This window comes from Capsicum annuum, chromosome 1 (genome assembly GCF_002878395.1).
Source record: "Capsicum annuum cultivar UCD-10X-F1 chromosome 1, UCD10Xv1.1, whole genome shotgun sequence".
Taxonomy (NCBI): domain Eukaryota; kingdom Viridiplantae; phylum Streptophyta; class Magnoliopsida; order Solanales; family Solanaceae; genus Capsicum; species Capsicum annuum.
Window position 1 is genome coordinate 213,478,583 of NC_061111.1, and position 15,023 is coordinate 213,493,605.

At 33.6% G+C, this 15,023-nt stretch overlaps 1 protein-coding gene across 1 annotated transcript; it reads left to right on the forward strand.

The window, feature by feature from the left end:
* Positions 1-9,049: 9,049 nt before the first annotated feature.
* LOC124898802 (flavonol sulfotransferase-like) lies at positions 9,050-13,761 on the forward strand. The gene is made up of 3 exons (XM_047412804.1): positions 9,050-9,908; positions 12,848-12,924; positions 13,702-13,761. The coding sequence occupies exons 1-3, from the start codon at positions 9,050-9,052 to the stop codon at positions 13,759-13,761; spliced, it is 996 nt and encodes a 331-aa protein (XP_047268760.1).
* The last annotated feature ends 1,262 nt before the right edge of the window (positions 13,762-15,023 follow it).

The following is a 15,023-nucleotide window of genomic DNA, read 5'->3' on the forward strand; positions in this document are numbered from 1 at the left end:
TAGGATCATGCTTGGAGGGGTCGTTATGAGCATGCTATTGGACAAACCTGAGTGTGGAAGATTTCTTGGACCATTTGACGACTTGAGGACTCTTGGGTTAGACCACACTTTGTTGGTTCACGGTTTTGGCTCCCTTCATTAAGGGCATTTTGGTCACTTAGCCTTAAGGATATTTTGGAAAATTCATAGTGTTTTCCAACACACCAATGCCACCCCTTGGTCATTAAGGGTGTCTTGTTCATTTTTCAATGTAATAAGCTAGGCTATATATAGTCTCTTTTAGGTCTTTTCTTACTAGTTTTATGAATGATGAAATATTCAAACATGGAAAGTCCTCTCTTTGAGAGTAGAACACCTTAGTCTAGTCTTAGTTAGGGCTTGGAAAAACTATTGTAATTTAGGGCTTAGAAAAGCCAATATTGACATTTTCTTAGAAACGGTGGTTCTTGAGGTGAGTTGATTCCCTTAGCGGTCACCGTAAGAAGATTGGTGTTTGATTATTGCAATTTTGAGGGTCTCTTTGTTCTATATATGTGTTGTTTCTCATTTTTCGTAAGATCTTATGTCATCTTTCCTATCCCTTATCTTATTTCACTTTGTATGTTTATATCTTGTCTTCTTTATCTCTTGTATTTGCGTTGTTGCCGTGACTTATCTCCATCTTGCTCTCAGTTTCTCCTTGTGTTGTTGACTATTTTAGCACTTTTTAGATCATTCCCGTATCATTTGGTATCAAATCAAGGATTGATTTTGTTACAACAAAATCAATCTTAGGGTTGTTAGCTGAAATTTTTTTTAAAAAGTGTTAAAAAATGAAAAATCTCAAAAAAAGAAGTCTGTCTCGTTTTTGTGTTTGAGCTGAAATTTGAGGCTTAGATTTTAGAGATTTTAGTGTGTTTTATTTGTTTATAGTATTAGGTTCTTGTTCCCTAACACTAAATAAGTCTAGATCTTGGATTTGAGCTTAAATCGGGTGGTTTTGGGTTGTTCACCATTATTGAGTTTAAGGTTGAAGAAACTAGTAAGGTGAAGCTCAAAATTGGAAGGGTTGTTTTTTATATTGGGGCTTGAAAAATGTGTGGTTATGTTGTGGAGTTTAATGTGAGCAAAAGGAATCCAAAATCATTCAATTTGGAGTTCATTTGGTTTAGTTTCAATCTTTTGAGTGTTCTTATTGTTCTTCATGTTCATCATTTATTGTTGAACAAGAACATTCAATAGGTGTGGTTTGATCTTAAAGAGTGAAGAAAAGAGTGTAGTCTTTTGTTATTCTTAAAACATATCCCAAAGAATATACAAAAGAAGAAAGGGAACAGTAGGACTTTCAAAAAGACTCATTACCAAAAGGGAGTAAGGGCACATATAAAGACAAACAAAAGAGGAAAGGAGACAAAGGATTTCAAAAAGGTGTTTTGCCAAAAAGGTGCAAGGAAAGTCAAAGTCTTTTGAATTTTGAAAAAGGCTCTAAGTCTTGTGCTTTCCATCCTTTAGCTGATTTTTCACTCTCCCAAATTAAAAATTTGACCAATCCAAATTGCAAACTGCACGTCACCAAATTGCCACTTCACCAAACTACCACATCATCTAAGTGCCATTTCATCATCAACAACAACAACAACAAACCCAGTGTATTCCCACCTAGTGGGGTCTGGGGGGGGGTAAGATGTACGCAGTCCATACCTCTACCTCTGAAGAAGTAGAAAGGCTGTTTCCGATAGACCCCCGGCTCAAGACACGATATACCACACAAACACATAGTAAAGCACAGCACAAGATTACATAACATAAATACGGCACCCATAAGTAATATAAAACAAAGGAAAGCACACTGATTCATAATAAAACATGGAACACGGACTCCTAACAGGAATAAAACCCCCACCAAGTAATTCCCTACACTAGCGACTCAAACTGGCCCTAGTCCTCTGCCCTAATTCGCGTCCTCCAGACCTTCCTATCTAGGGTCATGTCCTCGGTGAGCTGTAACTGCTCTATGTCCTGCCTAAGTGCCATTTCATCAATGTTCCAAAAAAACCTTGAAGCTCAAATTTCAAATATTCAAGTTTCTTTTCTATGTTTCATTAGTTTCATTTCTTGATTCTAGTACTAATTATCAACCAGTAATCACCTACTAGATTATGAATTAGTTTTTGACTCCGTTTTTGCCATGTCTTTGTTATTTCTGTGTTTTTCTCATTTTTAATTCGTTGTAACATTTTATTTCAAGTTCATAAGTAGAATTTTCTATTTTGTGTCTTGAGTCAATCAAACAAGAATCTATTCCGGCCGCTAAGTAGAATTGACATCTTATTGACTACCAAAGTATAAGCAACTTTCAATATTCGCCACTCCAATTGTGAGGAACACAAAAGTGAGTGTCTACGAGTATTGGTGGAGAGCTTTTACTAGTAGTCTTTTTTGTTTTCTTTTATCTTTTTTTTGGGTTAGGTACTATGGCTGCCTATAATTTCAAGGCCACGTGTGATAGCATTAATGACGATCTTGACGATATGCAACGATACATTGAAATTATACGCCAATTGTTACCTAATCTTTTCCCTTAAATCCAATTCCTCTTATCCAGACAACTTGCGATGAGAGCTTCCCGAAGAAAGTTCCTGCCTAAGTTTTTGAAGGACCCTCACACCAAGGTAAAGACGAACATACTAATGAACTTCAAGGTAAAATAACTAACTCTTACACTTTTGTGCATGTGAATAATGATCGTGTGGCTAATAAGCCATTGAGTGTGAGTAGTAGCTTACCTACATGTGAGTATATTGATTCTTTGCTGTTTGTGGATGATGAACATGTTGTGCTAGTGGATACACTAGTTGATCCTATAGATGACCGAATTGACTCTTCTTGTAAGGTCTATTTGTGTCCACCTAGTGTTGAAGCTATTGTGTTGAATGGAAGTACATCTTCGTGTGAAAATTGTATCGACCAACTTGTGTGTAAAACCTGCCCACCACTTAAGGTTATGTGTGATATGATTAATGAATCTCAAGTGAGTGAAGAATTTGAAAATGTTGGTCAAGGAAATAAGAGTGAAACCGAGAGCTTTTATGGGGTAATCTTGTGCTTGAAACCTCCTTGAAACTCGATATTGATCTTTTAGAGAGTGAGGAACTTGCTTGTTCTAAATTTTTCCCGTGGGTTAGATAATCCACTCTTTAGGTATAATGTCTTGTTTGAAGATGATATAAATACTCCTACGGAGCCTAGTGATGAAGATGATGATATAGCTTGCCTTGGAGGCTATAGCCTATATACTAACCCACTATGGTTTGACAACCTTCCTCCTAAAGATGGAAATCTCTTCTTGGAAGATGAGAGTACTCTTAAGGGCAAGGAATGTGTGGTCTTGGAAGCTAATCCTTCTTCTACTTTGTGTGACTTTATTGTTGAGAGTACTCATGGTGATGGTTGGGAAACTAGTAGTGAGTACACACATGAGGGCACCCTAGTATAAGTCGATTTGAGTGATACCTTTATCTACACTCTACTTGCTTTGGATTATATGTATACTATTGTAGAGAGAGTGCCATTTAGATTGGGTGGAGACCACGGGAAAAGGAAGTATTGTCTAGACCCGTGTCTATAACCACTCTTCCCGTTTGACCTCGATGCCAAATGTAGAAATGGTAATGTTGGTGCACCCAACTTGTTGTTTGGTCTATATGACAAGTAAACGTAGCTCTTGATGAATCCCATAACTAAATCCTTTGTACATCTTTCATTGAGTTTTTAATATTCCTTTCAAAGGATCCTTGGTTATACTCTAAGTATGTGCCACGTTGGCATGAAGATGTTTATTATTGTGCTAATCCTAACCCTCACGCCATGAGGATTTTGTGTTTGTTTGTTCTTTCTCTAGTTTTGCAAGGCATGGATTCGAGGTCGAATACTTTTCAATAAGGGGGGATGATACAAGTCAAATGGCCGCCTTAGCTTTCAATGATATCCTTCAAAGACACTACGTGAAGAATAAAGCTTTGGTCATATGGAGGGCACGGGATCATGCTTGGAGTGGTCATTATGAGCATTCCATTGGACAAACCCGAGTGTGGAGATTGGTTGGACCCTTGAAGACTTGAGGACTCTTGGGTTGGACCACACTTTGTTGGTTCACGGTTTTGGCTTCCTTCATTAAGGGCATTTTGAACAATTCATAGTGTTTTCCAATACACCAAGGCCACCCTTTGGTCATTAAGAGTGTCTTGGTCATTTTGCCATGTAATAAGCTAGGCTATATATAGACTCTTTTAGGTCTTTTCATACTAGTTATATGAATGATGAAATATTGAAAAATTGAAATTACTCTCTTTAAGAGTATAACACCTTAGTGTAGTCTTATTTAGGGCTTCGAAAAGCTATTGTAATTTAGGGGTTGGAAAATTCAATATTGACATTTTCTTAAAAATGGTGGTTCTTGAGGTGAGTTGATTCCCTTAGTGGTCACCGTAAGAAGATTAGGACTTTGAGGGTCTATTCATTCAATACACGTGTTGGTTCTCATTGTTTCGTAAGATCTTATGTTATCTTGCCTATCCCTTATCTTATTTCACTTTGTATGTTTGTATCTTGTCTTTTTTATCTCGTGTATTTGCGTTATTGTCGTGACTTATCTCTATCTTTCTCTCTGTTTCTCCTTATGTTGTGGGTTGTTTTAGCACTTCATAGATCATTCCCGTATCAAGGGGAGAATAAACAAAGATAGTGAATAGAAAAGAGGGAGAACATTTTTTTCTGGTGACGTTGTCACCAGAATAGCAACTTCATCAATATTTCGGCCACTCTTCAGCAAAACCCACCAGGAAAATAACCCTTTCCATCGCTGCCGAAGTTTTGAAAAAGCCACCAGGTTCACTCATCACCGAAAATCCAATGAAATCAGCTATCCCCCTTCAAAATTAGCCCACCACTTCGTTGGCTCACCAAAAAAACCCCAAAACCCATCGACCAAACCCCCTCCCTCACCACAAAATGCCATTAACTCCACCAGTGGCAGCTCCCTTCTTCAAAACAGCTAAACAGACCCGTTGCACATGAAACAATACGGTTTTTGCTCTTTTCTTAAGATTTGGGTCTTGATTTGTGATGAAATTGAAACGGGCATATATCGAGGTCGGTGAGTTCGTGAATGAGGTTTGAATTGAGATTTTTAGGTGCGGTTCTATCTTTGGTATATTGAAATCTCCAATTGAGGTCCATTTTTTTTACTCTCATTCTTTTCTTTTATCTCGAATTTTTATTGTTGTTGTGGGTGTGAATAACTTGCATGCTTGGCGTGTTTGGATCTTTATGGTGTGTATGTTATTATTGATGCTTGATTTGGATTTTAAAATCGAGAGGAGAAAGAATAAATTGTCAAATCGAAGAGTTGGTAAAAGTTTAATTGGGGGAAAAATTAAAAATTGATAAAAAAACAAGCGTTAGTTGTTGTTTTGATTTATTGATGTCGTTGAATGTGATAATGCAATGATAAGTCGAGCTGGGTAGGCAAACAGTAGGCTCGGGTAGGTAGATTTAGAACTTGTGGATTGTGAAATATTTGGAATATTTGCTGAATGATTTTATTTACCGCATTTAGATCAATTGTACTCATTTGGCCGGGGAATACCCCGAGATACATTGTACTTATTCACCAGGGAATGTCCCCAGGTATCATGTACGCAAAGGAGGCTCATGATCAAGGCCCGAGGCATCGGGTAAAGCACAGTTAGGATAATTAGGATAACTTAGGTTTTCATTTTTGCATTTCTTATTTTGGTATGTAATAAATTAGATTGGACATTATTTTTTTGGATTTTTGACTGATTGATTATTTATTTTCTCATTGTGTGTTTTGTTGGTTTATGCATTTCATAGTGTCATACTAGCCAATATAGTTCATGGACCGACCGTGGTCGAACCACGGCACCGAGGGGTGCCTAACACCTTCCTCTTGATCAATAGAATTCTTTAACCGAAATCTTTATTTGCAGATCAATTTTTAGAGTCAAATCATTTTGAAAAACATTTTCAAAGGTGACTTGGCACACCCGATTCATGCCAAGTGGCGACTCTGAGTTTTAATAGTTAAAAGTCCTTTTCGAAACAAATTGTTTTCTTTTGTCACTTAATAATAAAATTCTTTTCAAACTTAAAATCAATTTCTTTTTTCTTAAAAAAAGGGTGTGACATCATGAACATAATGGTTTATGCCATTATTATCATGCTTATTACTGTCTTTTTTTTTTTCTCTAAGTGATGAATCACAAGATGTATTTGATACGCCCAAAAAATTCACCAATCTAATTATTATGAGAGTAATTATTTTAAATTTTATAAGAAGTTAATTTAATTTTTGATAATCTGTACAAATGAATAAAGCAGTATTAAAAAGTAATAATGAGACTTTTAAGCTTCTTACTATACGAAATACGAAAAAATTGTATTTCTTATATGGATGAATTAAGTCTACAAAAGAAGGATTCTTACTATATGGATGAATTAAGTTTATCCTAAACACTATGGTTTATGTCTTTATTATCACATTTATTACCATCTTCTGTTTCTCTCCAATTGATGAATCAGAAGATAAGTACATCTCATATGCTCAACGGGTTCACCAAACTAATCATTATGAGAGTAATTAAGTCTAATTTTTGAAAAAGGAAATTCAACTTTGGATAATTTGTACAATAAATAAAGAAATATGGAAAAGTAATAATGAGACTTTTAAGTTTCTAACCATGAAGTCCAAACAGATTGAAATTCTAATATGGATAAATGAAGTCTACATGTGAATCTAATACAAATAAATTAAATTAATCAAGAACATAATGATTTATGCCATTATAATCATATATATTATTATATCCCATTTCTTCCTAATTGATGAATCACAAGATAGATGTCATATGCCCAAAAAATCCACCAAACTAATCATTATGAGACTGATTAAGTTTAATTTTTGGAAAAGAAAATTCTACTTTTGATAATTTATACAACGAATAAAGAAATATAGAAAAGTAATAATGAGAATTTTAAGTTTCTAACCATACAAAATCCGAAAAGACTGAAATTCTAATGCGTATAATGAAGTCTACATATGAATCTAAACTTACTATACAAATGGATTATGTTTACTATGAGCATAATGATTTATGTCATTATTATCATATTTATTATTATACTTCGTTTCTCTCTAATTGGTGAATCACAAGATACATATATCTCATATGCCCCAAAAGGTCAGCAAACAAATCATTATGAGAGTAATTAAGTTTAATTTTTGAAAAAGGAAATTCAACTTTTGATAATTTGTACAATGAATAAAGAAATATACAAAAGTAATATTGAAACTTGTAAGTTTCTACCCATACAAAATATGAAAAGATTGAAATTTTAATATGGATGAATGAAGTCTACATATGAATCTAAGCTTCTTATTATACAAATGAATTAAGTTTATCATGAACATAATGATTTATGCAATTATTATCATATTATTACTATCTAAGGAAATTCAACTTTTGATTATCTCCACAATGAATAAAGAAATAAAGAAAAGTAATAATGAGATTTTTAAGTTTCTAACCATAGAAAATTTAAAAAGATTTAAATTCTAATATGGGTGAATGAAATCTACGTATGAATCTAAGCTTCTTACAATATAAATGAATTAAGTTTATCATGAACATAATGGTTTATGCCATTATTATCATATTTATTATTATATCCATTTCTCTTTGATTGATGAATCACAAGATACATCTCATGTGCCTAAAAAGTTCACCAAACTAATCGTTTTGAGGGTAATTAAGTTTAATTTTTAAAATAGAAAATTCAACTTTTGATATTCTGTACAATGAATAAAGAACATAGTAAAGTAATAATGAGATTTTTAAGTTTCTAACCATACGAAATCTAAAAAGATTTGAATTCTAATGTGGATGAATGAAGTCTACATATGAATCTAAGCTTCTTACTATATAAATGAATTAAGCTTGTCATGAACATAATGGTTTTTTCCATTATTAACATATTTATTATTATTATCCCTTTTTCTCTAATTGATGAATCACCAGATTCACAAGATACATTTCGTATGCCCGAAAAGTTCACAAATTCATTATTATGAGAGTAATTAAGTTTAATTTTTGAAAAAGAATAATTCAATTTTTGATAATATGTATAATGAATAAAGAAATATAGAATAGTAATAATGAGGTTTTTAAGATTCTAACCATAGAAAACCTGAAATGATTAGAATTCTAATGTGAATGAATGAAGTCTACATATAAATCTAAGCTTCTTACTATACAAATGAATTAAGTTTATCATGAACATAATGGTTATGCCATAATTATCATATTTATTATTATATTCCTTTTTTCTCTAATTGATGAATCACAAGATACATCTCATATGCCCAAAAACTTTACCAAATTAATCATTTTGAGAGTAATTAATTTTAATATTTGGAAAAGAAAATCTAATTTTTGATAATATGTACAATGAATAAAGAGATATAGAAAAATGATAATGAGACTTTTAAGTTTTTAACCATAGAAAATCTGAAAAGATTGACATTCTGATGTGGATGAATAAAGTCTATATATGAATTTAAGCTTCTTACTATACAAAGAAATTAAGTTTATCATGAACATAATGGTTATGCCATTATTATCCTATTTATTATTATATTCCTTTTCTCTATAATTGATGAATCAGAAGATACATCTTATATGCCCAAAAAGTTTACCAAACTAATCGTTTTGAGAGCAATTAATTTTAATTTTTGAAAAAAAATAAATCTAATTTTGATAATATCTACAATGAATAAAGAAATATTGAAAAGTAATAATGAGACTTTTAAAGTTTCTTACTATTAACATATAACAAATATGAAAATATTGCAACTCAACTCAACTTTTCATACTCATCTGTACAATTAACCACATTTGTACTATTCATTACTACAAATATTCTCCTCTATATAAACAGAGAATGTGTTTTCTATTTTTGATCACATAATCACTTTAGCAGTCTCCAAATAATGAGTTCCTCTAATGTCCCTTCCAAAGCTGCTAGCCGTTTATCTACCAATTATGGATCAGAAGATTTCAAGGAAATGCACAAAAAATATAGAGAGATGATAACAACTCTTCCTAGACGAGAGCCACATCATGATGTTCATGATGTCTACCAATATCAAGGCTTTTGGTACCCTATACCCTTCTTAGAATCAGCTTTATGTATGCAAGAAAACTTCAATGCTCAACCCTCTGATATTTTCCTTTGCAGTGTTCCAAAAACAGGTACCACTTTGCTTAAAGCCCTAACCTTCTCCATTATGACTAGACATATGTTTCATCACAATGATCCAAATAACCCTTTATTCAATAAGGTACCTCATGAATGTCTACTCTTCCTGGAATTTGATTTTCTCCACAATCCTGAACTTGTAGACACCAGCTTGCCATTATTAGCCACACATCTTCCTTACAATGTCTTACCTAAATCTATATTACAATCAAATAATTGCAAGATCATTTATATATATATAGAGAACCCAAAGATACGTTGGTTTCTTTGTGGCATTTCTCACAAAGGATTGAAAAAGAAAATTGTGGTACTAGTACCATTACACTTGATCAGGAATTCAAGTGGTTTTGCCAAGGAAAAAGTGGATATGGACCTTATTGGGATCATGTGTTGGAGTATTGGAAAGCAAGTATTGAGATTGGAGTATTGGAAAGCAAGTATTGAGAGACCAGATAGAGTGTTCTTCTTCAAATACGAAGATTTGAAGGAGGACACATTGGGATATATGAAGAAGTTGGCGGACTTCACGGAGAAACCTTTCTCTAAGGAGGAAGAAGCACAAGGTGTGCCTGGGGAAATTGTGGTGCGATGTAATTTCAAAAGTTTAAGAAACTTAGAAGTCAATAAGAGCAGCAGACATCGACCAGAAACTACTCAAGGAATTAGTAATAGTATATTTTTTTGAAAAGGAGAAATTGGCAATTGAAAAAATTATTTGACGAAGGATATGGCAAAATTAATTGATGACACGACATTGCAGAAATTTCAATCTTTGGGCTTGACATTCCCTTCTTCAGTATAGTAAAGGATAGATTACCGTTCACCAAATAATAAGGAAGAAACATATTTCAAAGCATCCTTTAATGAAGTTTTTAGAAGTTTTTAGTTTCTTTCTTCTATCGTCAAATTTTTTTTTTTCCAGAAAAATAATAATAAGCTCTCATGTATAGACTATAGTGTTATTGTTCTGTGTAATTTTTGAACTCTTGTTCAACTTTTGGATTTTGTAATGGCTCTTCTTTCATCATCCTTGAGTTTAATCCTATGTTGTGCATTTGAAGCAACAATTTTTTGAAGCCATAAGACGCTCTCATGCTCCAAATCCTATCTCAAGCATTAGCAAATTTTAATCTGCTTAAATATATACATCTAACATGTAATAAAGAACCTTGGTTAGCTATTCACCTAATATTTTCACCTTTCTCCACAGCCATGTACCCATTAGTTAGACTAGTAGGTTTTAGTTATCAAGGGAATTTAGATGCACTTAAAAAAAAACAAGCTTTCAAAGCTCTTTTTAAGTCAAACAAACAATAATCTATGACTTTCAGAGAACTCAGGTATGGGCCACTGGAATTTATAAATGTAGGAGGAAAATCAACATCAGATAGGTTTGACCATGTTGCAAATGATTGTATATAAGTGCATAAATATAGGTAAGAGAACTAATGATTAAGAAACATATATATTGTCTGCTAAATCCCAAGAAAAGTTTAGAGACAAAAACTAGAAACTTGACACAGTAAACCAACTTTGTTGGTTTCCATGGTTTATGTTAAGAGCAAAGGAGTTTTGATGATTGACATATGTTTGTGAAACATGTTAGTCATACTGGTCCTCCTATGTAAAGCACATCGAAGCAGATGCAAGGTTGACAATACGTAAAGACAGGAGTGGATAAGCATGAAAATTCATATATGCTCTCAACGCTTATCACATACAGCAAAGAAGTTGAGGAGAAGATAAACGAACACTTACAAATTAAGTTGATGAAGGAGTCCTACCCAGACAAGGAGATATAATAGAAGAGTTCTACCTAGATAAGGATACAGACTGCAAAAAGGAGTGAAACTACTTGAGAGTCTTATTAAAGAAAGAAGAGTATATCATCTAAAGGACTCAATCAGGAGTTTGCTTAAATACAAGAAATGACATTCAAGAGTTTCACTCAATGTACTAAAAAGAATAGCATCAATCAACATATCGTTCACTAGCTTGAAAACTTGGTCCTTTACTTAGAGAGTCGTAGACTTTGTGTAATAGGTTGGTTCTTTAAGTTGTAATGAGTCTTAATTCTAGTCTCAGTAAAATATAAACTAAGTTAGGAGTTGTGTCTTCAAGTTAGGGAACTCGAAGACTTGGAAACACTTATCTTGGGAAGATTTGTGTTATTGTAGAAATAGTAGTTGGAAGTTTAATTTCTTATTTATAAGAGTCTTGTAATTTGTTGATTATTGAGGCTCAAGAGTTTTAGTGAAGTTGGGGTTAAATCCTGTAGAGGTACAAGTCATGAGTTTTTACACCTTTCTTGAGCCAGGTATTTTCTACGTAAAAATACTGTTCTCATATTTTACTTAAGTGAACCACGTTAGATCACTTGTTCCACTGATAGGCAACTATTAGAGTAAAACATTAAAATCAGTAGGGTACGCACTATAACAAGTGATATCGGAGCGATGTTGTCTTAAGCAAGGTTCGCACCTAAGAAAAGATTACTATGATGAATTCCTTACATCCTACTGGTCACAGTAAAGTCAGTCAACTACTAGACCTCCATATTTTGATGGTTCTCACTTTATCTGGTGGAAAGCTAGGATGGAAATGTTCAGTCAAGGGGAAGACTATGAATTATGGGATAAGACCATCATTCAAGGGGAAGACTATGAATTATGGGATAGGATCACTGATGGTCCTACTATTCCAATGAAGCTGGTTGATTGTGAACAAGTCAGAAAGGTAAAAAGTAAATTTACTGCTGATGACTTAGTGGCATTAAAGAAAAATGCTAAGGCTAAGAACATCTTATTTTGTGGACTAGGACTGGCTGAATACAATAGAGTGTCAAACTGTACCACTGCTAAGCAAATCTAGGATACCCTGGTCAATGCATATGAGGGTACCTCTCAGGTAAGGAAATTCAGGATTGTTTTTTTTTTAACTGAATATGAAGATTTTAAGACGAAGGAGAATGAATCCTTGCATTAAATGATGACAAGGCTTACTGCCTTGACAAATGAGTTAACTTCCTTGGGAAAATTCATCACTATTGAGGACAAATTAAAAGGGAGTTGAGGGTACTACCAAAATCAAAATGGAATGTTAAAATGACTGCTATTAGGGAGGGCAAAGGATCTCACAGGTATGACACTGGATGAACTAGTGGGGAATCTGAGGATTTATGAAATGGAAATTGATGGAACTAAAGAACAAGAAACTTCTAAAAAAATCTTGAAATTGAAGATTTTAGAAAGTGATGAAGAAATTGAACTTGAGAAGGAACAAGTTACCTTCATAACTAAGAACTTCAGTAAAATCTTTAAAAAGAAAAAGGGATCAGGTAGCAAGAAATGTTCCAATGACAATCCAAATGGATGCTACAAGTGTGATAAGACTGATCATCATATCAGGAATTGTCCTATCTGGGAAATAAAATGGAGAAAGAAAAGGGCTGAAAGAGAATTGAAAGAAAAAAACAAAAAGAAGGAAAAGGAAGAATATGTTATAGTAGCAGCTTGGTGATCTGATTCAGATGATGATGAAATTGATGAAACAACATTCATTGCCATTGGAGATTCAAACTTAGATGAAGAGGATGAGGCTTCTGGGGTAAGTATACTTGAACTTAAAGAAAAATTGCATCTATTTTCTAAAACAAAACTTGTTTCCTTGATGAGTGCACTAATTAATGATTTCCAAGAATTAACTTTTGATAGGGATAAGTTGTTCAACAGTCTTGCAAGTCTAAAATTTGACCTCATTGATTTAAAGTCTTGCAAGAATACTTTTGAAGAAGAAAACTGCACTTTCAAGAAACAGGTTGTACAACTTGATTCTTCAAACAATGATCTTAAGTCTGAAGTCCTAAAATTGACACTCACTAAAAATGAAAAAAAGGTCATGAGTAAAGAATAAGAAAATGCTGAACTTGAATTAGTCAAGTACAAACAAGAATGTAATGATGCATCAGACATGGTGAATAAACTAAGTCAAGAAGTCTCTAAACTAAAACTTGATCTTCAAAGAGCAAACAAGTGGACAAATTCTTCAAGAATTGTTCACAAGTTAAATGAAAGGAATCACAGTGAAAAGCAGGTCTAGGTTTTCATAGAAGTCTTGATGATTCTCAAGACTTATGTTATACCTGTAGTAATCTTGGACATCCAACCACTGAATGTCCTGTGGCTACCAAAAGCAGATCCAGTAGTCAAAACCTGGTAAATAGATTACCTCAGACCAAGAAAAAAGGAACTAATACTGGTCAGAGAAACAGGTCACATTACCCATTACCTGCATAGACTATAAGAAATTTAATTCATCTATTTACTCATAAAATAGGACCCAAGCTTGTCAGGATTCCTAAGTCTAACCATTTATTTCTTGCAGGAGAAGGTAAAAGGAAGCAAAAAGCATTGGTACTGGATAATGCTTGCTCAAGAAACATGACTGGTGATAAGAAAAAGTTCCTTTCACTCTCTAAAATAAATGGAGAAGGAGTTTCTTTTAGTGATGGAAAAAAGGAAATCATTACTGGAGTTGGAAAAATTGGCACATCTGAATTAAGAGCATTGGAAGATGTCTACTTTGTGGAAGGATTGAAGCACAACCTGCTTAGCATATCACAACTGTGTGATAAAGGTAATAAAGTTGTTTTTGCTTCTGCAGGAGTCAAAGTCAAGAGGATGGACACCGAGGAGATTGTGCTTAATGCAAGGAGATACAGGAATGTGTACAAAGATGACATAATGGCAATGCCAGGAACAGAGATGACCTACCTAACTACTATGAAAAATGATCCCCTCCTCTGGCACAGGAGACTTGGACATGCAAGTTTCAAACAACTAAATATACTTTCTTCTAAAGATATGGTATTGGGTTTGTCCAAAACCAAGTTCAAGAAAGAAAAGGTATGCAGTGCCTGTGTAAGGGGGAAGCAGGTAAAAAAAATTTTAAATCAAAGAACCACGTCAGCACTACTAAGTTCCTTGACCTGATCCATATGGATTTGTATGGACCAATGAGACTTCAAAGCAGAGGTGAAAAAAGCATGTTTTTGTGATTGTTGATTATTATTCCAGATTTACCTGGACATTATTTCTAGCTTCTAAAGAAGATGCATTTGGTGTCTTTACTATACTCATCAAGAAAATTGAAAAAAAACTAGGCACTTCTCTAATTTCCATAAGATCTGACCATGGTACAAAATTTGAAAATGCCAAATTTTTAGAATTCTGTTCCTCAAATGGTATAGATCACAACTTCTCTACTCCTAGAACACCTCAAGAAAATGGAGTAGTAGAAAGGAAAAATAGGACCTTGGAAGATATGACTAGAACAATGATGCTTGTAGGAAATCTTGCTAAAAACCTTTAGGCTGAGGCAATTAGTACAGCAACATATATCATAAATTGATGCATGATCAAAACTATTCTAGAGAAGACTCCCTATGAATTATTAAAAGGAAGAAAGCCAAATATTTATCACTTTAGAACTTTTGGTTGTAAATGTTTCATTCATAATAATGGAAAAGATCAATTGGGAAAATTTGATACTAAAAGTGATAAAGGAATCTTCTTAGGTTATTCACATCATAGTAAGTCTTATAGGATTCTAAACAACAGAACAAATTGCATTGAAAAAAGTGTGCATATAGTTTTTGATGAATCTTGTGCTAAGACTAACCTACAGGAAGGGAGTGATTCTGAAGA

Bases quoted from the DNA above. Each gene is read 5' to 3' on its own strand.
- LOC124898802 (XM_047412804.1), top strand. From the start codon at position 9,050: ATGAGTTCCTCTAATGTCCCTTCCAAAGCTGCTAGCCGTTTATCTACC. The intron at 9,909-12,847 runs GTAATTTCAAAA...GATCTGATTCAG, and splicing joins TGGGGAAATTGTGGTGCGAT to ATGATGATGAAATTGATGAA. The intron at 12,925-13,701 runs GTAAGTATACTT...TATTTCTTGCAG, and splicing joins AAGAGGATGAGGCTTCTGGG to GAGAAGGTAAAAGGAAGCAA.